General features: G+C 42.7%; 1 protein-coding gene across 2 annotated transcripts; it reads right to left on the minus strand.

Annotated features, from left to right (window-relative positions):
* Positions 1-1,652: 1,652 nt before the first annotated feature.
* Positions 1,653-24,795, minus strand: PCF11 (PCF11 cleavage and polyadenylation factor subunit). Of its 2 annotated transcripts, none has more exons than XM_081909535.1 (16): positions 24,107-24,795; positions 19,531-19,656; positions 17,681-17,869; positions 17,165-17,374; positions 14,647-15,704; positions 13,916-14,108; positions 13,378-13,828; positions 11,422-13,139; positions 10,162-10,285; positions 9,087-9,206; positions 8,055-8,169; positions 7,149-7,332; positions 4,807-4,962; positions 3,777-3,869; positions 3,053-3,088; positions 1,653-2,628 (listed from the first exon to the last, which is right to left on the minus strand). In XM_081909535.1, exons 1-16 carry the CDS (start codon positions 24,350-24,352, stop codon positions 2,410-2,412), a joined length of 5,238 nt encoding a protein of 1,745 aa, XP_081765661.1. In that variant the 5' UTR covers positions 24,353-24,795; the 3' UTR covers positions 1,653-2,409. The 2 variants fall into 2 exon arrangements, with proteins under 2 accessions (XP_081765661.1, XP_081765662.1); XM_081909536.1 differs by having other exon boundaries at positions 10,177-10,285; positions 24,107-24,794.
* Between the last annotated feature and the right edge of the window lie 1,359 nt (positions 24,796-26,154).

Raw genomic sequence — 26,154 nt, forward strand, 5'->3', positions numbered from 1 at the left:
CGCTGGTTCATGCCGTTGGACACTTTCAGCAGAGGTCCAGCTGCCATCCTTTCCTTTTGAGTTTCAGGTGCCCCTTGAAGACCTTTTTTATGCCAACAGGACTTTGCAGTTTAGCTGTTTTTGATTAACTAGTCACCTTCATGATTATCTGTAATTTTATTTTTATTTTTATATACCACCTTCATGTTTTCACCATATAGCAGCATGAAAACACTTTTATGTGTAAATTAAAAAAAAAACCAGGAACCAATTTTGGCTTTTACGACTGAAGCTTCTGAGCAAGGCGTGTTCAGGAAACAGGATTCGGCTGTTTACATTGCAGAATTGTGGCTTGGATGGGAAGAAAAAAACAAAAGCCATTATCGTTCACCCTTGGCAGTGTGGGTCAGCAAGAACTTGTGGGGATCTTAGATAAGACTTAATCTGATTTCAGTGGGTTCCTGTTGAGATTTCCTCCGATCCTCCTGTGTGATGTGTTTTATCTCACTTCCAAATTTTCCTTCTGAAAGTTGACAGTCCAGCTGCGTGGGGGGGGGGAGCATGCCTTTTTAGCATGGTGTCTGCCCCACTGCCATTTTATATGCAGTGGAGCCAGAAATGTTTAAAGATCTACTGCTAGATTATTCCAGTACATCTCCTGAGTGAATTGAATTTAACCAGTCTAGAGCACTGCAAGATTTAGTGCAGGGGTAGGCAACCTAAGGCCTGTGGGCCGGATGCGGCCCAATCCCCTTCTCAACCCGGCCCATGGACGGTCCGGGAATCAGTGGTTTTTTTCTTGAGTAGAATGTGCCCTTTTATTTAAAATGCATCTCTGGGTTATGTGTGGGGCCTGCCTGGTCTTTTTACATGAGTAGAATGTGTGCTTTTATTTAAAATGCATCTCTGGGGTATTTGTGGGGCATAGGAATTCGTCGTCGTCCCCCCAAAAAAATAGTCCCACCCACCACATGGTCTGAGGGACGGTGGACTGGCCCACAGCTGAAAAAGGTTGCTGACCCCTGATTTAGGGGCTATCTGAAACAGCTGCATTCAAAGGTGCTTTCACTGACTAGCTTTGCCCATTCCTGGGGGTTTTAAACTCTAACTGACAACACAGAACTGAACTATTTGCATAAAGCAATGGGAATTTAATTTCTTCAGTCACTGGGACAATTCAAAACTAAGATCTTGCAAAGTAAAAAGCAAGTTATGTGGCTGAAACTGTACATCCCTCTTTCCTTCAGCAACAATGTACCAATCAAATTCTTCCCTGTGTCCCCTAGGCTACTTCCAAGTTTTTGTTTCATTAAAAAAAGAGAGAGACAGGAGTTCCTGACTTCCAGGAGCTTTTACATCATGTTGTTGCCCTTGAGGCTTTGAAGCTTGGAAGCGTTTCTATGTTCAAAACAATGGAGGTTAAAATACATCCAGTGAATTTGGCACACACCTGTTCACATTCAGTGTGTCGTTATAGGCATACGTTTACAATCTTTCCCAAAGCAACCCATGAAATAAAGAGATTCACAACGGTATATGCTTCATTCTAATTTATTACACGAAATAAATATTAACATCTCATGGCAATTCTTTACTATCTAGACCCAAGTTATAAACCAACAAAAAATGTTAACCATGTTGCAACCGAGCAATCGTACATTAATTTTTTCCCCCCTCTGTAAAATCCAAAGAAAATTGGTTTGGTTTGTACTACGAACTTGTATATTTGATGACTTGAAAAAATTAGGAAAATCTGGATCTGTTTTTGCTCCCAAGCTGACCCTGGGTTTTGCTGTGAAATCTTGGCACGTGTCCGAAGTCAAGAATGTTATTTTGTTATGTATCCTTCCTAAGCTTTCATTTTAAACAGATGGATGTGAATGCAGGTTAAGAAAAGCAATCCAATGTTTGCAGGAACATCCTCTGGAACAGCAGTTTTCTCCTTAACAAACTTTCTTCCAACACCAAGAAAAAAGAAAGAAGAAAACACATCTCCAATTTCCACTGAAAAGTCAAATTTAATTAAGCACAAGGCTTACAATGAAGCCTAAGTTCGATTCCATCTAAAACACGTCCGAAACCGAAATACTTTTATTATTATCGGATGGTGTGCATAAACATTACACTCCATAGATAGCAAAAATATCTTTTATTTATAATTTACATTTCCACAAATGAAAAAATCATACAATTTTCCTTACATATACAGTCTATTCCTGTTAAATTTTGTATGTCTTCTACAGAACTTCCACACAATAGACACCTGACACTGTGCAGGCAATAAGAAATTCAAATACAAAAATGTATTTATTAACCAAATAAGCAGCTGGGGCCCTGCCCCAAGTGAACACTTTATTCATATAAAAATTATTTGCCTTCTAGAGTCAGCTAGAACACAGCAGCTCTTCCCTGGAATAGAAAAAAATTAGTTTAAACTGACTCAACCTTTTCAGGCTCTGTTTTAATTTCGGCCAACGTGGGTGAGCTCCCCTCCATACAATCATCAGCAGGTGTATCCTCAGGCTCTTCTTTTACCTTGGGACTGTTACAGGAGTCCTGTACTTCTTGCTTAACAATATTCAACATAATATTTAGCGGGTTCTCTACAGGTGTCTTGCTAGGAGATGGCGTTGAATCAAATGACGAGGTCTGTAAGTAAAAATTAACACCATATACGTTAATTTGCACTTACCAAAACATTTCAATGGTAACTTTTAAAATGTGATTTGAAAGTGGCAGGTGTAAAATGTTGCTTCCACAATAGGCATGCTTTTTGCGATGATACATCTAACTCAAGCAAGAAGGCAAAGTTTTAAAAAAGCAACCTAAAGCCATCAAACCCAGATTCATTGTTATTGTTATTTTTAAGTAATATTATTTTGAAGCGCTGGTTTATTATTTGCCACACTTTGGAAATAATGATGCCTGTCTGAATATCCTCCTCTTTACATGAATGAATGTGCTTTACAGCACATTTAAAACACAACATTGTATTTTTTTCAACCTACAGACTAACCTAACCAACACATTTAGCAGATCTGATACATAAACCGACAGAAAATAATGCACTTACATTTTGATAATCTTCGTAGCATGACGGATGGTATATCTAGAGAGAGAAGACAATCAGTCTTAATATCTACATACTTTAAAAGGCATAGAAGAATACACTGCAAAGCAAATGCAACTTTGTTTTTCATACAATCACAAATTTCACTAAATTCACTGTACACAAAACTCTATAGTTCTTCTGCACAAACTGAAGTCTTCGGCCTCCATTTGCTAATACAGTGGTACCTCGAGTTGTGAACAGTCCTGCTTACAAACGCTTCGGGTTATGAACTCCACAAACCTGGAAGCAGGTGTTCCAGGTTGCGAACTTTGCCCCAGGATACGAATGCAATCCGCTTCTGGGCCGCAAGAGGCCTATGTAGGGAATGCACGCCTAGAGTTAAGAACGGATTTCAGGAATGAATTACGTTTGTAACCTGAGGTACCACTGTATTTTACTGTGTTTGGCACAGCTTGCTTTAAAAGTGCAGTCATTTAACCATTTCTAGAGGGGCACCTATGTTAGTTTGTTGCAGCAAAAGCAAGAGTGTGTCTTGGGCACATGAAAGACTAACAAATTTATTGTGGCATAAGCTTAGTGGACTAGTCCATTTAATCGGATGCACAAAAGCTTACGCTTTAATAAACTCATTAAGTGACAAAACAAAAGATTATTTAGGCAAAACCTGGTAATCAAAGTCAATGTTTTTCCTCTGTGCTGCCACCAAATATATATTCAACATTACCTTCTCGTCGACTCGAATGGCATTTTTTAGGTGCCACTCCTCCTCTTCCTCATCCCAATATTGCTCAAATTGCTCCTGGCAGATTTCACAGCTCTGAAATGTAGGAAAGCAGTTAAAAGAGCAGTATTTACATAAACAGCGCACTTGTCCTTTTACTCTCAGTTCACCAGAGACGTTATGACAAGTAAAAGGTAGGTACAGTATAATTGCAACAATTCTGGGTCCTGCTATTAGCAATATATCAAGACTGTGAAATTCTGCTCTTTAAATGTATGAAGTGGTATCAACCCATAGTGGCCATGCTTTTGAAATTCCTGCTACAACCAAATTCCTTAAGAGGAATAAATGGGAGTGTTTTAAAAGGGATTCTCAAGAACAGGAGGGGGGAGGGGGAATGAGAGAGAGAGAATCAGGAAGTTTGGGTGAATTCACATTTAGCTTATAGAATTTTGCTGTCAACTCATCCTTCTTACCATAAACCTGCATCTACAAAGACAAGATTTATCTTCCGCAGTAGATTTTTAAAAATAAAATACACTTGCACGCTTCATATCTTTATCTAGTACAGAATGTTGGAAATATAAGGTAAAGGTAAAGGTACCCCTGCCCGTACGGGCCAGTCTTGCCAGACTCTGGGGTTGTGCGCCCATCTCACTCAAGAGGCCAGGGGCCAGCGCTGTCCGAAGACACTTCCGGGACACGTGGCCAGCGTGACATCGCTGCTCTGGCGAGCCAGAGCTGCACACGGAAACGCCGTTTACCTTCCCGCTAGAAAGCGGTCCCTATTTATCTACTTGCACCCGAGGGTGCTTTCGAACTGCTAGGTTGGCAGACGCTGGGACCGAGCAACGGGAGCGCACCCCGCCACGGGGATTCGAACCGCCGACCTTTTGATCGGCAAGCCCTAGGCGCTGAGGCTTTTACCCACAGCGCCACCCGCGTCCCGTTGGAAATATAGTTAGGAACAAAAGTAAGAATTTCTACAGAGTCAAGCCAGTCTCAAGAAGCAAGTTTACTGAGGGCAGCTTACCTCATCTGCTCCAGCTGGGCCGGCAGGGACACTCTGAAACTCCTTCTCCTTAGCAGCTTCTTGTGTTTTCAACACAACTTCTTCATGCACTTTCTCAAAGAACTGGCTCTTTGCACGTTCCTCTAAATCAGCTATTTCTTCGAACTCTATCCAGTCCTAAAGAAAAAAATATTGACAAAGCCAATTTAAGATCCTACGAGTTCTATCTTTTACTCTGCTTACGCAACTTTCCACAATACAGTTCTGCACAAATCTTTAATTATCCTCTCTGGTTCTGTTTCTTAGGATCTGGATCACAGCATATAGGGCACGGTCTTCCGAATCCTTACTCTTGTAAGAAAACAAAAAACCACTAATCCATCACCATTTTAAAAAATCCTCAATCCGTTAGAGCTTCTTGAGCAATACGCTAAGCTTGAAGGGTGTGTACCATTCACCTAGTAACACATCGGTGACAAGCTTTTCATAAATCTCACGTGCAGCACAGATGTCAGAATCCACCCACCCATGTTTGTTTAAGCCAAAGTCTACCAGTAGTACAACACCTGTGCACAATTAATTCAGGCATGCAAGGGAAGAATATTTATCTCTGTAAGACTATTTCCTTAGTCACAGGAATCTCAGGTTTTCATTTTGTTTTGTTTTCATATTTAGCCCCTGCGAGTGCAAAGAGGTTCCTGAAAACTCATCTGCAAACACGACATTTTAAGAAGCAGACACTGTGACATCTGACCACCAGAGGGCAAACTTGTGGCGCTGCTCCCACACTAGCCGATATAGGGAGAAAAGTGTGTGAAGCCAAGCAGGAAGCTAGAGGCAGAACACAGGCAGCCAACTACTATAAAACAGGAAGTAGGTGCCCTCAAGGATCTAAGAGGGGAAGGTTTATAAAAAGGATCGAAACTACCGTATTTTTCGCACCATAGGACGCAGTTTTTCTGTCTTAAAAACTAAGGGGGAAAGTCTGTGCGTCCTATGGAGCGAATGCAGGGGGGGAGGCAAGCAGGAAAAGCCCCCAAGAGCCACACACAAGCTTCGCACGGCTCTTGCGGGCTTTTCCCCAGGAGGGAGAAGGGACTGATGCAGCCAGTCAGTCCCTTCTCCCTCCTCTAGAAAAGCCTTGCGCAATCTCTCCAGTCGCGGGAGGCTGTGCAAGGCTAAAGAGGAAGCCCGGGCAGCGAGCGCGATCCATCCCGCTTGCTGCCTGGGCTTCCTCTTTAGCTGTGCGCGCCTCTCCAGCTGCGGGAGGCTGCACAAGGCTAAAGAAGCCAACTTCTTAAAAATCTCTCTATCTCTACCTCTTTTTCTTTTTTCGTCCTTTCTCCACCCCCTTATTTTCCCCTGGATCAGTGTTTTTATCTAGATTAACATTTTAGTTTGGAGGGGGGGAATATTATAAAAAAGGAAACTTTGCAGCTTTTATTTTAGTATACAATAAAAGCAGATTAAACATAACACAAGAGAAGGAACTAGCATAGAAGAAGAAGAGAAAAGGGAAAGAGGGAGGATACAAAGCCATTTACCAGAGGTAGATCTTAACCCTTGCCTCACCTGGGAGCTTCTCTGGGCAGGAATTCCCTCGGCTTAAGTGGGGTGAGGGAAGAGTGGCAGGTAGGGGGGTACCTACCTAGACAGTGAAGCCACATGTCTCTCCAGTGAAAATTGGGATTGGGCATTGTGTGAAGTGGCTGTGGATCTCCTGCTGCAGAAGTGTAGGACTGTATAGAGTTGGGAGGGCCATCCGAGGGTCATTTAGCCCAGCCCCCTCACAATGTAGGAATCACAGCTAAAGAACGCCAGGCAGGTGGTCCCCCAACCGCTGCTTAAAAGCCTCTAGTGGTGGAGACCCCCAACAACTTCTGAGGTCACAGAATTGTAGGGTTGGAAGGGAACCCCAGGAGTCATCTAGTCCAGCCCCGGTGGACAGCGGGCACGATCCATCCCGTTGCGCAAGGCTAAAGATGCTGCTCAAGGCTAAAGAGGAAGCGTGCAGCCTTTCCATTTCTCTTTGGGGCTGGGGGGGGGGATAATATTTCTTTCCTTGATTTCCCCCTCTAAAAACTAGGTGCGTCCTGTGGTCCGGTGCGTCCAATAGAGCGAAAAATACGGTACAATCTGCGAGGGATCTGGTGACATTTTGAGGCAGAGGCACTGCCCAAATGGAACTCGGTGCCTCCAGAAAGCTGAGCTTTCAGAAGCAGAGAAGGAATTTAAGATGGCGTTTGAAGGCTCATGCTGTTTTAAGTGCATATTATCTTGGTATTATCCTTTGGAACAGGGCAGGCAATAAATTTAACATTAATTCTCTACCCTGAGGTGAAACAGACTGAGCCGCCACTTACCGTTAAGCTGTAGTACCATCTTCTGTGAGTGACTTTCCGGCTGACATCCTTTTCCGTGCGGTTCTGACGATAGTGCCAATCCAAATGGTCTGCATATACATCTGTCTGTGAAGTTGTGAACCTCATTCCACAAGAGTAACACTGAATGCCAGTATAGAGCCGGTTTATAATGCTATCGTATCGCCTGAAAACAAGTCGGAAACTAGTTAGCAGCAGATTATGGCAATTAGTTTAGGGAGAAAAAGTCATGCAAGCTTCAAATAATTCTGTTAAGGAAATACAAGACAAAACATGTTTCAAGTTGGAAGATTGCGAAAAAAATGTAATTTAACAAGCACCGAACAGTAACTTGCACACCAAGGAACAGGCTCTAGAGCAGGAGGACTATAACTCTGCCGCCTAAGTTAAGAAAAAACTTGGGACACCTTTCCCATTCAAGAATTAAGAGGTCTTGTTCATTTAGCTGGGGCAGGGAGCTCATGAAAATAAGGCAGGTTATGCACGTCCATGAATGAGAAAATAAATGTGTCAGGAGGAAGCCAGCCAGCACTTTCAGTATGTGGAACTGCATTGGGAATCAAGACGCTGCCACACAACTTTAAAAAGGCCCACAATAAACCTTGAAACCTTTTTATCTAGATCAGAGACCTATAAATCCCAAGATACTATCAGTGGTTATTTTTGAATTCTTTAATATGCTTGACATACCAAAGTGATATTTAATACTTATCACACACATAAATATAGCACTCTCACTGTCCTTAAAACAGCAATTACTTGACTTTCACAGTTAAATTCAAGTTAGATCAACAGTTTGATCTAAAACTGTTAAATGGCTTACTTAAGTCAACATGACATGCCTAGGTACATTCTGTGTTACCCACCCGCCCCAACAAATGTACTTACTGTTTTAGTTCTTCTATAACGAAGTTAGTTAGGTCTGGGACATCTTGATCCTCAGTCTGGTCTTGATCCTCCTCATCCTCCTCTGGAGCTGGTTGGGCAGAAACTTCACTGACTTCTAAACAAATGAGGTACACTGTCAGTACTGGGCCAAAGCGTGTCCTTTCAAAACTGCATCATTGTCAAATTAAAGCAGGCAGGTCTAAAACACGACAGTACTCCTCTGTCCCTAGTGATTACTGTATTGTTAACAGGTGAGGGGGACGTGCAAAGTGCTCCACAGAAAACAGCAATCAGCTGACGTCAGGTGCCAAGCAGGGAGGCCGGGATGAAATGGTCTGGCAGACCGAACCAGACCCGCAGGTCAGAGGTTCTCCATTCCTGTATTATAGCAAGGTTCAGAGTCTCCACCCCCATCACTCAGCCCGGACACTGAGATCCAGCTCTGACGGCGTTCTGGCAGTTCCCACACTGCAAGAAGTGAAGCTACAGGGAATCAGGCAGAGGGCCTTCTCAGTAGTGGTGCCCACCCTGTGGAATGCCTTCCCATCAGATGTTAAGGAGATGAGTAATTATATAAAATTTAGGAAACATCTGAAGGCAGGGAAGCTTTTCAAGGTTTAACGTTTTACTATGTATTTATATATGCTGGACACTGCCCAGAGTGGCTGGGACAACCCAGTCTGATGTGTGGGGTACAAATAAATTATTATTTTTATTAGTAACACACATGGCAAACTTCTTTCAATTCCTCCAACTTTGTATCTTAACTTTAAAAAGCAAAACACAAAAGCTATTCCCAATTATATGCCTTTAAAACAGGATACACTGGATCTATTTCTCAATCTAGCCAGTTCTGAGTAGCAAAGGAGGAGGTCAATACTGCTGATTTTGAACAGCAGCTATTAAACCCATTAACTGTTGCAAGATGCTTAGACAAAACATATGTAGTATCATACATACCAGCTTCTGTCATAACAGCCTTTAACATTTTAACTATTCCTCACAGAACAAAAAGGTAAAAGTTATACTTACGAGCTGAAGTTGAATCAGTCTGTAAAACTTTGAGAATCCCTGTTGAAAGTAGTTTTGAGAATAATTCATTTACATCAAGTTGTCCAAGATGATTATCAGGATAGGAAAGCGGAGCGTTCCCTAAAAATGGGGCAAAAAATGACACTACTTTCAAATAGCTCTAAGACTTAAACAAGATCATATGGTTCACAGTCCAAAACATTTTACATTCCCTTTCCTTATCTTCACTCTTCCTTTATTCTAAACCTCATTTTCAGTTTCAGTTGCTTCTATCCTGCTCACAGTTCTCTGTACAGTGGTACCTCTACCCTAACTGTTAGGTCCAGTCGTGGACAACTCCGGGATTGTGGTGCTCATCTCGCTCTAGAGGAGCCAGCATTTGTCCACAGACAGCTTCTGAGTCATGTGGCAGCGCATGGAAACGCTGTTTACCTTCCAGCCAGAGCACTTTTGACTTGCACTTTTGACGTGCTTTCGAACTGCTAGGTGGCAGGAGCTGGGAACGAGCAACAGGAGCTCACCCCATCGCAGGGATTTGAATCACCAAGCTTCTGATCAGCAGGCAGTAGGCTCAGTGGTTTAGACCACAGCGCCACCCACATCAAATTGTTGTTTTATAGCAACAATTAAAAGAGTTCTTTTCTTGCTAAATGGGAGTGCATAATTTTTGCTTGAGGATTTTTGCTTGCATATCCATTATTTCAGGATATAGCTCATGAGATACAGTAGATAACAGTCCCTGCCCAAGTGGCAACTGTTCTGCACCTGGCTCCTCTTCCTCAACTCCAACCATTATTTTGACATGGCTCCAGTTGGGTAACTTTGGGGTTATAGTAAATAGGGAAGTAGCTCTGGCAAATCTGATGTTTGTTCAGTATTGATGCAAAATCTCCTTTATTTGGCTCTCCAGATTTTGGTGGACTACTGCATTCATTAGCCCCGGCAAGCATGGCCAATGGTCAGGAATGATGGGAGTTGTAGCTCAGGAACATCTGGAATGTCAAAGGTTCTTCACAGCTGCCTCGTTGGCATCTGATAAAACGTCTTAGTAAAAGGACAAAAAACAACAACTCACCCTTTAAATACTGACCTGGTTGATTTTGGACAAAGCTTCCAGGATTTTGTGCATGAGCTGCTAAGAGAGGCTGCCCTGGATTGTAAGGTACAGGTTGAGTAGATGCTACCGACATAACAGGAACCTGCCGAGAGGCAAATGCTGTCTTAGTCAGAATGTTCAGCTATTTCACTGTTAAATTCCAAATCAATGAATGGTGTTTGGTTTTGCATTCAGTTACAACACAGCACGACTCCATTTTACAGAAGTGAAATATCAATGAAGTGACCAGTATAAAAATAAAACTTTAAGCGTTAACACTAAAACCAGATTAAATCAACCCACTTTCTGGGACAAAGTGCTCCATCTATATTAATATTATGTATTTCTTTCAAAACTGCTCGTTTTATCTTTATCTGGTGAATTTTAGTACATCTACTTATTTTTAAAGTTTGATTTGACCCGTATTTTTAATTAAAACTTTGTATTATTTTATATAAACCATTTAACAGTTTTTTCTATTAAGTGGTATATTCTATTATATACAAATACTGTATATGTTATTATATACATATTGTTAAATATCATATCAAAATATTGGCTTTCGTTGTGCTTCCAAGAAGTACCTCAAATTCCAAGAGCTATACAAGCATGCTGGTGCTTATGAGTGTTGGACTAGGGCCTGGGAGACAATAATAATAATAATAATAATAATAATAATAATAATAATAATAATAATAATAATTTATTATTTGTACCCCGCCCATCTGGCTGGGTTTCCCCAGCCACTCTGGGCGGCTTCCAACATGATTCAAATTCCCAGTCTGCTATGAAGATCACTGGGCGACTTAGGTTAAGCTGAGCCTAAGTGTCAGGCCCATCCCACAAGAGTTGCTTGTGAGGATAAAATGGCAAGGGAGATTATGCCACCCATAGCTCCTTAGATGAAACGTAAGATATACATGTAATAATAACTAATTTGACTATCATTATTTGATTTCCTCCCTTACTCACACACACTCTCTCTCTCTCTCTCTCTCTCTAACTTTGGCCAAAAACAACAACAAAAATTCAACTCTTCCCCCCCCCACCAAAAAACCCCAACTTTTGAGTCCACATTTTCACTTCCTAAAATATGGCACCCCTAACTTAGCCATGAACAAATATCTACACACACATATACATGAGACACTCTCCTGTTACTGAGCAGGCAGAAAAGAACAAGCATATGATTGTATATGAACAAGTATATGATCAATTTAAGTCTTGAGAGCCCCTTACCTGCTGAGGCTGCTGAACATTTCCTGTCATACCACTGAAGTTTCCATACTGAAGATTCTTGTCATCATAGTAAGGTCCAGGTGCCCTGTTAATAGTGTTAGGAAAGTTCTGTGCTCCAGAACCAGATGGCCCATTGAAGTTTGGTCCTTGTGGGTTATCAAATATTTGCTCAGTTCTCTGGAATTGCATTCCTTGTGATGGCGCATTATAGGGTGGCTGATTGGGAGGTTCATTGTAAGGGCCAGTTTGTCCATAAGGTGGTGTTTCGAGTCTTGAGGCAGGATGATTAGCTACATTTTCCATTCTTGGACCTTGATGACCAAGAGGCATATCAAATCGTGTTGCCTGCTGGTGTTTAGGATCTTCAAACCGTTGAGGTATTGGTGCATCAAATCTTGGGGGTATCTGCTGACCCGGAGGACCATCAAACCGAGGTTGTGTCTGCTGAGCAGGGCCCATTTCAAACCTTGGACCAGGTTGCACATGTAATCCATCCAGTCTTTGCATAAGTGATGGCTGACCAGGTTGACCATCAAATCTTGAATGACAGCCATCAAACCTTGGCCCTGTTTGGTTAATAGGTCCTTCAAACCTAAGTCCACCTCCAGCCTGGCCTGAAGGCCCCTCAAACCTGGGACCAATCCCAGACTGACCATGAGGCCCCTCAAACCTGGGACCAACACCTGGTTGACCATGTGGCCCTAAAGGCTGCCCATGTGGCCCCATAGGCTGTCCATGAGGCCCTTCAAATCTTGCTGGCTGCCCATGCGGACCCATAGGCTGTCCATGTGGACCTTCAAAGCGCAAATTGCCTCCTGGCTGGCCAAGAGGTCCCATTGGCTGCATATGAGGTCCTTCAAATCGCATGCCAGCCGCTGGCTGACCATGAGGCCCCATAGGTTGGCCATGGGGGCCTTCAAACCTCATTCCACCTCCTGGGGGACCATGAGGCCCCACAGAACGGTCATGAGGCCCTTCAAACCTTATCCCACTTGAAGGTTGGCCATGTGGACCTTCAAACCTCATTCCACCAGAAGGCTGGCCATCAAACCTCATAGTACCTGAAGGCTGATCGTGTGGTCCCTCGAACCTGATCCCAGATGACTGACCATGTGGTCCCTCAAACCTAATCCCAGCAGATGGCTGACCATGAGGTCCTTCAAACCTTATCCCACCTGAGGGCTGACCATGGTTCCCTTCAAATCTTATACCACTCATCGACTGGCCTGTGGGCCCCTCAAATCTCAATGCTCCCCCTGGCTGTCCCATAGGATTCTCAAACCGTATAGCAGTCCCTGCACCAACTTGCCCTGAGGGCCCTTCAAACCTCAAGGGACCACCACCCATCTGTGCTGGTCCATCGAACAGAGAACTTTTTCCTCCAGATTGTCCTGGGGGCCCGTCAAACTGAGATGCTGGCTGGCCTAGGGACCCCTCAAACCTTAAATTAGTCTGTGGTTGTGGTCCTTCAATTCTAGAACTTGCATTAGCCAGCCCTTCAAAGTGAGTTCCTTGTCCATCTCCACCTGCCCTTGTTCCAGGATGTCTAGGAGAGCCCTCAAAATGAGATCTTTCCTCCATCAGTGAACTAAATCTTTGCTTTCCATCCGAAACCCCAAATCGTGATCCTGTACTCTCAGTAAATTGTTTCTCTGGTTCTTCATATCTTGTTCTCTTATAATGTTCATTGAACGGAGACCTCCGCTCATCTCGAATACCTTTAAAACAAAACAAAACAGCACTGTTACTGCCTGAATGCAGTATAGTATAGAAAGCGTAGTATACAAAGCAAATCTACAGCACTGTGAGAAGTACTTCCCCAAAATTATCAAACCTGAAAACTCCAGTATATTTTTGCTGCACTTCTACTGATAACCAAGAAAATATTTACAGTCTCTTGATTTTCCCTAACTATAATACAGATAATGGAGGTATTTTCCTCAAAGCTCCTTGTACCTTTGGAGGAGTTGGACTCATCGTGTCTTCTCCGGCTGTCATGAGGTGAATTTTCAGAATATGGTCTGTTACTACCAACAGGGGAATGCCGCCTTGATCTTTCACTGAATTGACTCCCCGATTTGCTTTTTGTTTGTTCGCAATCCATTCCAGAAAGATATGTCTCATTCAAGTGTCTCTCAAGTAAAATATCTTCAGGATCCATCATGTTGAGTCTCGGAAATGAATGCTGAACTTGCGTTCTTTTTAGCTTAGCTTTATGCTCATGATATATTAAATCCGCATCAGACAACAGGGGCTTCTTTTTCGAAATTCCCTTTTCACCTGTGGGACTATCCCAAACATTGCACCTGTGTTTTCCTTCCTGGTACTGGATAATTTGGCGAATCTGATGGCACAGAACAAGAAACTCATCTTGCGTTATTTCTCCAGATGACAGTTGTTCATTAGCCTGTGACAGGAGAAAACGTTAAAGAGTTAAATTTGGAAGGCTGTTAGGAAAGAATATGTGAATCTATAAAAAGTTAATACATGTTACCTTCTTAAGTAACTCTCTCTTGTTTGCCAAGTCCAGTTCTTTCGGAATCTGCAAATTCGCATCCACACTTAATCTATGTTGCTGCTTTGGTGTGCGAGGTGATGTAACTCCTTTACTACTGGTTGCCCAGGTGTCCCTGTGCCTCTGATGAGTTGATTTAGAAAGTCCTTGGTGTTCTTCAGTTGGCTGGGGGCTGAAATCCACAGAAGCAAGAATGTTAACTTGACACAATCTCCCAACATAGTGTGATAAAAACAACTATTTCACTTTTGCTTTAGCATCATAAAGGTAAAGGTACCCCTGCCCGTACGGGCCAGTCGTGTCCGACTCTAGGGTTGCATGCTCATCTCGCTCAAGAGGCTGTGAGCCGGCGCCGTCCAAAGACACTTCCGGGTCACGTGGCTAGCGTGACGAAGCTGCAGCTGGCGAGCCAGCACATGGAAACGCCGTTACGTTCCCGCTATAAAGCGGTACCTATTTATCTATTTGCACTTAAGGGTGCTTTTGAACTGCTAGGTGGGCAGGAGCTGGGACCAAAAGACGGGAGCTCACCCCACCGTGGGGATTCGAACCACCGACCATGCAATCAGTAAGTCCTAGGCACTGAGGTTTTACCCACAGCACCACCCGCGTCCCATTTAGCATCATACCAACACGGTTATTCTTTGGCAGTAACTTCAGATCTATACCTACGATGGCAAATTAAATTTGCCTCATAAATGCCAACTTACTTTTTATTTTCTTGCCAACCAGATTTCCACCTTTTATTTGACTTGGAACTTGACCAGTTCTCCACATTCTCCTTAGGTTCCGAGTTTGCTTTTGAAGAATGCAAGTTCATTCCTTCCTGCGATCGGTCTTCATGAGTTTTCTTCGGCCTCCTTGAATCTCTCACTTCCTGCTTCCTTTTGTTAGAGCTCCTTTCTTCCCGTATTCCCTGCCCAAAGTCCTCTGCGTGGGATTGCTTTGGTCCCGACACACGAGACTTTGCAGTTTTAGATCCAGGAGAGAGACTTCTGAGCCGTCTTTTGGGTGACCTCCTGTCTCTTCGTTTTGGAGAATGGGAAGATGGTGACCGAGATCTAGGGGAACGTGACCTTTTCCTGGTACCCGACCTTCCTAGCTTTCCAACCTGTTTCTCTGACTCTTCCGTATTGGGATCTTGCTTTTGGACAATGCCATTAATTATTTTGGTTCTACCACTGACTGGTCTATGCTCTTCTTTGTCTTTTCTCTCCATGCATCTCCTCTTTTCTTTCAGATCATCATCTTTACCATCTGGTTTCTCTAGAAGATGTTTTTTCAATCTTGGATCTCTCTTGCTTATTTCAGATACCCTGGTGTTCTCACTTTCTTGGTTTCTAGTATCTTTAGCATGAAGCAGCTTGTTCTGCAAGGGAGATGGAGACTTCAATTTTGAATCAAATTGATCAAACTCTTTCTTTTGAGATTTCTCATTCTGTTTTTGTCTTTCTTGCTTTGATGTACTTTGTTTTTCAGCCTGTAGTGTTTTGCTGACCTTTGGATCAGCCTGATTGACTGGACTAACTGTAAAATCTTTCCTATGACTTTGCTCTTTAGAATGGGAAGAATGTTGACTTGTTCTATTAAGACGAGGATCTCTGTTGGCCGTTTTGACATCATGGAGTGGAGAGAGACGGGTTTTTTCAGGCGGCAGACAAACTTGATGAGGAGCTTTAACTGGCATGTGAGATGGTTGTGGAACATGTGGCTTCACAGATGCTTGACTCAAGCTGGATCCACTTTGCTGACCACTAAGAGAAACCGCCTGAAACAAAAGGTAATAAAAAGAAGCAAGTATTTACAACACTAGCACTTAAAAAACCTTAAGTGTTTCTCTTACCTACTGTACAGCATAAAAATTCAAGAATAGGTTTGAAAGTATGGACTAATTCTTGAGTTCTAATTATATATAAGAATGCACCTACATGTTAGAAAAGCGAACTTGCAATAAAAGGCATATAAGTTACTAGCTTTTTGGATAAGCCTCTCTATTTTAGGATTTTCTTGGAATACTCATGATGTCTGTGAATTTGTCAAAGAATATACTAATCATTTCCTATCTCAGATTGTAAGGGAATTTTAGGTTCCTTCACTGAAGGTCAATAATTACAAGGTATGTCAATAAACGTTCATTGCCTTATAAGATGATGGAAAATTATGCAGTATTTCCAATATACTATTTTTAAACCATTTTAGTTTTTTGATAATTTATACTTAAAGGGCATAAACGGTATTTCTGTAGCCGACATAAACATAGTATAGAAACCTCTTGATGACATTAGAACATGCTGTGCAATCCTGTCTTCAGAACACGGATGGCAGGGAACATGTGGCCCTCCAGATATTGAGACTACAACTCCTACCATTCCTGAGCATTGGCCATGCTGGCTTGAGGCTGATGAGACTTGGAGTCCAACAACATCTGGACGGCTGCAGGTTTACACCGCAAGCAAACCATGAAAGATTTACACATCACAAAATATGACACCACACAAATTGATTCCGGAAGAAAACCCTTTGTGGTTACTTGTGAGCTGGTCTATACATGACACTTGCTATGGTAATAAATACCTGTGGGGTATCAAACCTCTCCCTTGGTCATGTATTTGATGTCAATGCCTTTCACTTGCATGGAAGAAAACTCACAATGTGATGGTCCCAATCTCAAGCCCTGGGTTCTACTAAACAACAGCCAGGGGTGTGGAATTAGCTATACACTGAAGTGTGATTCACGGACCAAGTGCAACATATAGGTTTTACCATGACACTAGAGGTAGTAAACATTGTGCCCTCAAGGTTGAATGGCTATCTGTCATGGATGCTTTAACTGAGATTCCTGAATTGCAGGGGGTTGGACTAGATGACCCTTGGGTACCTTCCAACCCTTATGATTCCATGAAGGTGTTGCTACACTACAACTCTCAGCCTCCCTTGCCATTGGCTATGCTGGCTGGGACTGATGTGAATTTTGTGGAGGGCGCTAAACCATGTGTCCAAATTAATGATAACCTCAAAACATGGTAGAAAAACCTATTCCTATTTTTATTAACTTGTTGAGCGTATGAAAGAAAGGTTACAATCTGTATTGCGGCTTGCCCCACAGATCAATCAAATTTAATAGTCTTAACAAAGGCTCCACCAAATAAAGACAACTGAAATGGGCTAGTGACAAATGTTTTGCTTTGCTTGCCGACATGCTACAGCAATCATTTCTATCCTACTCACCAGCTGTGCTTTAGTCTGCTCTAGTTCCAGTTCTAATTTTTTCTGTTGAAGTTCTAACAACTGTTTTTGTTTTGCTAGTAGCTGTTGTCTTATTAGCTGCTCTTGAGTCAAATTCTTTTGTATTTCAGGAACAACTGGAGTAGAGGACACAGCAGAACAGGACACAGGAGGAGGACAGACTGCAGGACTAGGTGCAGGTGGTTCCTCAGGCTACCAAGAAAATGGTAAAGAACACGATTCTTATTTGTGGGGCAAAGCAACCAGCAGTTAACTCAAAGCTAAAAATGTTCCATTGTTTTAAAATTCTTCATTTTTGTACATTTAAATTAGAATGCATAAGCAATGTCAGACTTTTAACATAAGTTTAATGCTTTCACCTCATTTATGTTTTGAAAGTACAATCCCTACCATAACTACCAGTCCTTTCTTGTCACCTCAAAGCATGCGAAATTCAAAGGCCTGAACACAAAATCATATAAACATAGTTTAAAGCAGCATTTAGTTGTTGAAACTTACCGATTTATTTAAAAACTTAGGATTCACATGGATGCTAGAAGTATTCACATTAGGGGGTAGCGGTTTAATTGGCCAAGCAGGGTCTACTGAATTCACCCGGACATCAAGGGCATAGAGTTTCTTCAAAGGGAAAATTTCATCCCACGTGGAACGCAATTTAAATAAACTTTTCCTAGTATTTTCATCCACCTAAGAAGAACAGAACAATTCTATGGCTTGTTAAGTTAATAAAACATTTGTTATGCTTCTTTCTACAACTCAAGACCAGATATTGTGTTCTAAAGCTGTACTCCTGCTCATTTGTGTGTACTGAAGTGCCACTGAAATTAGTAGAAATCAGGTGCACACAGCTGAACGATGGACTGTGGGCCTCCATGTAACGGGATGGATTAAGAGATAAGCACACATAACAGAACTAGCAGCAGCCGATTTCCCTAAAATGCTATGGGTTAGGGAATCACGCTGAATGAGGTGGGCTTCACCATATTTCTTCAATCCCCTGTGCACAACCTATCCCATTCAGCAGGGTTCCTTGACCCTCATTGGAGTATTTTCTCAACATAGAAGTCAGCTTCTGCCAGTACCGTGATGTACTTGCCCCCAGGTCCAACATATTGTGATTTGCACAGTACCATATACATTTGAAAACAGTAAATCCTCCACATGTGTTATAGACACAGCCATGGTATCTTTTTATTTTTACATTTTATATTATCCTAACTCAACCATCAAGGCAGTTCACAGAACAAGTTCAATATCATAATATGCAGATAATTTTCATTTCCCAATGTTTTCATACTGCATCTACTATTCCTGGTAAAGATATAAACTCAATACAGGCAATTCAGTGACTACTGCATTGATACTACAATCTTATGCACTTACTCCAAAGCAAATCCTGAAGCTGAGATATACTGAGCAAAAATGCCTAAGATTAGGCTGTTAAATAGCTAAATCTTGTCTCAAAATATATTAATTCTTCTCCAGCTAAAGCTCCATACTACCAGTCAGAAAGTATGTATGGCTTAAACAGGCTCACAAGGGTTTCTCTCAATTTTTATTAATATCATTAAGAGATTTAAGATTAAACAAAACTTGATAAAGGGAGGCAAGCACTAATCCAATTGTTTTGAGCAATTCCAACCCTTTATTAAACAGCACTGGGGAATGCTAATTAATTCAAGTGGCATGTTCTTATTTCCTTTAATGATATATGTAAAACTGTTCACATAAAAATTATAAATATGCATTCTGTATTCTTTTATTTTTTAAAAAAATCACCCCAATCCTCTGGTCAACCAGTTTGAGAAATCCCAGCCACAAGCAATTGCTCAGAAATTAAAGTGAAACATAAAAAGACTGTGGTTGTGAGTCAGATAATGAAAGGTGCTCATTATCAAAATATAAACTTTCAGAATTCTTGGCAGGCAGGTTCCATTTAAGTATCTAATGTTTGCATACACTACTATAAATGAATGAAAACATAACTTATTGTATAATCAAAACGAGAAGTGTTAAGAGTGTATGCAAACACAACACAAGGTCACTGATTTCTCTGCAAGGCTAAAATATCTTATGCATGAAAAGCTAAAGATCAAACAGTTTTCTAATACAGGCCTTCTCACTCTGGATATGCTCTATACATTTCCAACTATGTACTGCTACACTTTTTTAAAACCTTGTTTTCTTAATATAACTGGAGTGTGAATAGTCTAAATATGAAAGGTCCTACTGCATTCTTTGCACTTAGTACCCAAGAAAACCCAAGACTGAGTGTCAAGTTATTTATTTATACAGCAAAGCAACAAGTTTGAAAACGATTATGAAAGCACATATATATGTATATATACCTTTTCAAACACATTAACAAATGTTGCAACTAGGTTTTTAGTAAACGCAGCAAGATATTCTCTCCCAACATTCTTGACAATGGAGTCCATAAGGTACATAACAGGAAGTTTCTCATTAGAAGGAGCCTGGAGTAATAAGAAGAAAACTTGAGACTTTTAGTTATAACAAAAACATGTTGATCTCTCTTTTAATTTAGAAGTTACCATTCCCCAACCCACCATATCTTTATTTTGGAACAATTATTATGTAAAAGGTTGTTCTCATAAGCTAACAAGCTCAACACCGCCCACCCCCAAAGAGTTTAGGTCTATTTGGTAGAGTGTTTTTCTTTAAGAGAGGGGGGGGGGATACTCAACCTCTGCAATGGCAGAAAGAACTGGCCCATGTTATGGTTAGGGGTGTCCAAACCAACCACACTATTTAAACACACACTAACTTCTGCTGGGATCTCTAGAAGAAAGGACATGGGACAACTTAAAAGATTTGCAAGTCCCATAAAATAAGAGGGGGAATTCCAAGTGCATGGACCAATGGTGAATACCGATGTCTGAGTACGCCATATTTGGAATAGTTACTTTGCTGCAATCCAGAAAAAATGCTATGTCACCAAGTCTGACCAGTTGAAGCAATTCGACTCAGATGTTCTCAAAGCTATATTCAAACCATCCAACCCGAGCCAAAAAAAGAAGAGTATAAATCCATAATGAAGCTATGGTGTTGAATAGTCGGGATTATAACTGGAACCAAAGACTGGCACGGAAGGCAGTCTTCAAGTCTGGACACTCTTCAATGCCCAAGGAGCCAAGTTGGATTTTTTCGCCATACATAAGACGGGCCCCAAGTCCGTGCAGCGCAAACTGTGTGCCGTTGTGGCTGCATGTCCAAAGAAAATGGAAGCCTTCTCAAGTTCTGTTCAAAATGAATGTTAATGTCTCATCCATATCAGGAAATGGCAGCAAGCTTCCAGAAAGCATCAACGTGTATTTATAAAGACTTGTTGGGAAGGATAATTGCTTATTAACTGTCTTCCGTTTCAACAGGGGTAACTTAATTCCCATTTACCACCCAAGAAAAAAAGCTAGTATTTCTGTGCAGTTTAACATCTGGCAACTCACAGGCTCTGCAGTAACTGTAAAAATTCCATTGTCCAAATGATATTGTCCTTGACTGTCCTTAAAACTAGCATTTTCCCCACTAAATTGTGAAGAAATTTGCAGAAAACTCTGGCAACTTATTTTTTAAATTGTGAGAAAACCTGAACCACCCTTGATTTATCTGCACCCTTAAAATGTGTGGCTTTGAGTTTTTTATGCACAAAGATATGCAAACCATTTCATCTGAAATTTGCTTCAAGGAAGAATTATACCAGTAAGTCTTCAACCAGGTGGGGCCTCTACCAAATTGCATATAGTGACAAAATAATAATGGAGGGAAGTATGCCTTCATATGAAACACAAGACCACCAGACAAGGCATACAGGGCTTGTAAGTATTAACTCCCCAACAGCTTGGAAATGAAAACTGGGCTATGTACATAGAGATCTGATTTTACGTGCTACACTAGGGCTTGGGAAAGCACATGGGACACCTGTATCCTTTTTTAAACCCCGTATGTGTTATCCTCAGACTTCCAAGGACAGCTGGCAAGGAAACACAGCTGACTTTAAAGTTCTTATTCCCAAAAGTTATGTTCTATTTTCCATCTTTAAATATGAACAGCAAAACTGCTGCACCTGTATAATATGTCATCATATGCTCACACGAGCTGTGAAAACAACATGTGAAGCTAGAGTGAAATAAGGCAGCAAGCCTGTAACAGGATCTGGTTTTAGGAATTAGGAAGCAACCCCCACCTTTTAACGAGTGGAATGCCACTTTTGCGAACCATACTTCAGTTACCATACTTCCCCATTAGTCTCTAAAAGAAAGCGCAGTGGGATGTTGGAGGTCCACCCCTCAAGTAGAGACAAACCCAAGTGAGAGATTATCCAGCAGTTGCAGAAGGCAGGAAGGCAACACAAACCACTAAGAAACTGAAGGTAAATTAACCTCAAGCCTATCTGCAGTGAAACCATGCCCAGAGTTTGCAACAGAATGCTTGCTGCACTCCTTCAAACGTCATAAATGAGTGTTGATAATGTGTGGGTCTGTGTATTTTTGATGGACTTCACCAAAGGTTGAGCCTTCCTCATACCTCCATTGTACCCAGGCCGTAGAATAATTTAACACTTGGAAACAGATTCTGCACTACACCCGGTAAATAAAAAGACAAATACATATTTCATACATTTTATTTACATTTTAGGAATACCAGTCACACATTTCAAAGTCATTTATTTAAAAATGTAATAAAAACCACTCTGGTTTACACTAAATAGAAACTGTCCCCAGACAACACTTTCCTTCAAAAGTGGTTTTCAGAGAACTCAAATCTCGTTTCATCCTGGCCACTAATGACAGCTAGGCAAATCTAATTAGAAGCACAGGTTGTAGATATCTTTAAATACACTTAAGGGGTATGTAACCACCCTCACCCCACTCTAAGATAACAGTACTGGAATTGATAGTGTGTTACGTAGTTCCAGTCATGAACAGAGAAACTGAAAACATTAAGAATAAGTATGGGAAAGTGTCTGGAGAATATGATGTAGTTAACCAACCTACATTTTAAACAGCCTTCCCTATTAGACCTTTAAATTTTACTTTACTTTTAAATCATCTTAAACCCCTGATTAAATTAGCAATTAAAAAGCCCAGTAACCTAGAAGAAGCCAAGGGAGGTGGGAGGGAGAGGAAGATGAGCAATAACTAAGATTATTAACTGGAATAGGGATGTTACTCTGTCGCTATTTAAAATAAGGTTTGAAAGCCCCCCCCCCCAAAAGGTGTTATAAAACCTAAACCACATGTAGCCAGCTGACTTCTATCAGAAAATGACTGGATTGGGAGTCTACTCTTTCTTTTTGTATCATATGCCTCACAGGCGCCATGTTGGGATTGTACAGGCAGCTGCGGTTCCTTCAGACAGGGTGGAACACTCGTTTCCCTGCCTTAATGAATGGGCTGCTCTAACAAGGAGTGGATCATACACACAGGCACATGCATCCTTCTAATTTGGTACACCTCTATTACTCAGAGCAATTCAGGAGCACCCTAACATCTTCTATTTCACAGAGAAAAATAAAGAAGGGGGCTTATGTGATATAAAGGAATCCTTGATTGTAACGCCTTATCTCCTTTAGCCTGATTACTGCTAAACGATTAAGAAAAATGACAAAATATTATGGTACAGCTAACTTGAACTAAGATTGAAACATGTTACTTGTGGAGGCACAAACTGCAGGGCAAAGCCCTGCTATTGCTGCACAGTCACTGCCAGGCCGCCATGTTGTACGCCTCGTTTATGCATGCTTGTGAAACCCAACAAACATTTCCTGAATTGCTTGAGGTGGATAGGGAAGGGAATCAGGCCTTACATTCAAATTTGCTGTGCTCTTCCAATTTCCTTGCACTCTCTGCTACTGCCAATAAACAGCTGGCACTGTCCCCCCCACACACACACCTGACTTCCCGCTACCAGACTGCTTCATTTCCCCATATTCCAAAGAAGGCTATACCTTATGCTTCACTGTCTTTTCACATCCCTATGCCCCCATTTATCAATATTCCTCTTTATGTTCAGCTAATATTTCCTTCTGTTTCAATCCAGCTCCACCTAGATCTTTTCCTACCTCTCTAATGCTGCCTTCCTCAAAACCCATGCCCTATCTTTATTCCCAAAACTGGGAGGGATTTCCCTTGCCACAATTTCAAAGTGCCTAGACTGTCCACTATCTGTTCCTAATCCCAAAGCCACCTTCTTGTTACCCCAAAGCACTTCCCTACAGCTCCCCGGATCCGACTAGATCAAGAGCTCTCCCCACCATAACCCAAGACCTACGGCTGACAAGTTCACCTGCTTTTAGCCTACACTAGCGTGGGTTTTCCCCTCTCCGCCCCGACTTTCTAACATGCGGCTTTTTCTATTGGCTTTTTTATTTGTAAAAAATTTCGAGCCGATTTTTTATTTACTTGGGCTAAGTAAACACCACGGGATCGTCATATGCTCTTAAAATGCGCGTGAGTAAATAAACCCACCCTCCCGCAAAAAAAAACAACCCTTCCTCTGACCTTTCCTTTTCTAAGGTATAATAAATAATACTATTAAGGTTGGCTGTACCCCCCAACCGCCAAAGGCCGTTGCCTTCCTTCCCCTACCCCTCCCGCAACATACCCAACCCCCCTGCTTTTCCTTCCTAGGCCTGATCCCTAGTATGCCTTCCCATTCTCGCCACTAACCCCAGGGGGAAAAAATCCCTGAACTCTTTCCTCTCATACACACGACACACACACGAGGTCTAGAAAAATAATATGGCGGTGTGTTTGTTTGCGGGGTGGGGGGATTTGGGTTTTTTTGCTGAGATCTGGCCCTAGAGCTATGGCAGGAGCCTGGGTAGGTAGGTTAAGTAGCCTGGGTAGGTAGAGGGGGTGGGGGGGTAGGTAGAGAGAGCGTATTCGGCGTAGAGTGTATAAAAACCTTGGCGACTTGCGCCTCGATCAGCGAGACGATGTCCTTGGCGTGTTGCACGTTCTCCTCGGCCAGGATGGTCAGCATGTTGATGTGCGGCTTGCTGTTGAAGGTCAGGTCCTCGAGCGAAGACTGGTAGTCGCGGCAGGCGTCTTCCCCGCTGCTGCTGCCGCCGCCGCCGCCCACGGGCCCCTCCGAGGCCGCGCTGGAGCTGCTGCTGGAGCTGCTGCTACTGGAGCCGCCGCCGCCCGACATTATTCTCTCGTCCCCCACACGCCAGAGGCCGCGCGGGGGGAACGGACGGCCGAGCCCCTCCGGAGAAGAGAAAAAGGAAGGGGGGGACACAGGCCGACCCCCTCACTCTCTCTTTGCTTTTTCTCCCCCCCTCACACACACACTAAGCGCCTCTCTCCCGCCCCTGCGGCTGTCGACGTCGCCGGTGCCCGCTGCTACTCCCTTGCCGGCCTCTTCTGGCTCATCCTCCGCGCCGCCGCGTCCTCGTCAAGCAGGAAGCTTCGCAGGCCGCCGCCGTTTTCCTCCGCCAAGCCGCTTTCCTCCGTCTATTTTTCTCCCAGCCCACCCGCTTCGCCTCACAAACGCACGCACAAAATGGCGGCGGCTCCCGCGGCTCGCGAACGCCTTCTTCCTCCGGCTCCAACCGTTGCGTCATGCGAAAAACTGCGCCGGAGGGGGGCGGGGGCGGGCAAAAGCGCCGGGGAAGCGCCTTTTGTTCGCTGGCCCAGCCGCCATTGGCCGCCGCTGCCTCCCGAGCCTGATCCTGATTGGAGCAGAAGGGACTCTCCCTTCTGATTGGGCCCCGCCTCCCTCGGCTCGCCGCTTGATTGAGCGGCGTCCAGGCGAGACGCGATTGGCCCGGCTCTCCATGCGCGCCGCGGATTCGCTGAGGGCGCGGCGGTCCCGCCTCTCTTTATCTCTTTTGACGTCTGGTTGGGCCTTCCGAATACAGCCCCCGCCTCCTCGTAGTAGTGTGACGTTGGGAATGGTTTGTTCTTCTCCGCCTGGATGTCGGCGGCTTCGCTCTACCCCTCCCTCTCGGCGTCCCTTAAACTTGTTTGGTCAAAGGCCGCGCTGGAGACCTCGTTTCCTATTGGTCCGTTCGGTTGCTCAACTGTTGCTATGGGAATGAAGGCCTTTTGGGGCCTACCTAAAAGTCACACGGCTACATTCCGCACTACTGTATAGAAAACACCACACTAGGGACCGTTACTGGCATTTGCTGAGGTTTTGTCAATACCGCTTAATATTTTGGATGCCTTTTGTTGATAGCCAATGTAAATTCATTACACATACAAATCCAAAACCAGTGAATTAAAGTAATTTCAAATAGGCCCAAGTAGGCTTTCCATAAAGTCCAAATTATTTCACGGAATATTGATTTCTGAATTAGATTAATGCTGCCATCTTACTGTTGACATTCATAGGTCCTGGTAATGTGATAACTCCCTTGGATACACAAATACATTTCATTTTCCCCTAAGGACAAACGGTTTCGTCTCTCTGGCATGGCATGTGATGAAACCTCCAGGAATACGTCTAGCTAGGCAGACCAATCTTTATTTAAAATTCAACCAAAACAAACTAATGACCTTTCCCAGACATGATGAAAACCCACACGGGACTTGAAGTTGTGTGGGGGAAAACAGGGTCATTTCTGTTGTGTGGTTAAAGGTGGATGTGCTCCACTTTTTTCAATGCCATACACTTACAGTCCTTAACCATTTGTATAATATTTATTTTATAATGTATAATTTACATCGTGCTTTTTTTAAATGGGCAAACACTTTCACAATCCATATTTACAATCCGTCTTTATCATTCTTCCCCACTCCCTCAGCACTGCAGTTGGGCCACCTCCGTTTTTATAATGTGTGTGTTTGATGGAGGACGTCAACTGAAGACCGTCAGGCATTGAAAGTGTGCTTTGTTTGTTTGTTTGTTTTTAGGGGGTCATATCCAGAACTGCCTCCAAATGTGTAAAAGATCTTGTGCATATGTTGTGTTATAATAATTCTAAGGTCTCAAATATATAATAAATA

The sequence above is a fragment of the Podarcis melisellensis genome (genome assembly GCF_964234715.1).
Source record: "Podarcis melisellensis genome assembly, chromosome: 4".
Taxonomy (NCBI): domain Eukaryota; kingdom Metazoa; phylum Chordata; class Lepidosauria; order Squamata; family Lacertidae; genus Podarcis; species Podarcis melisellensis.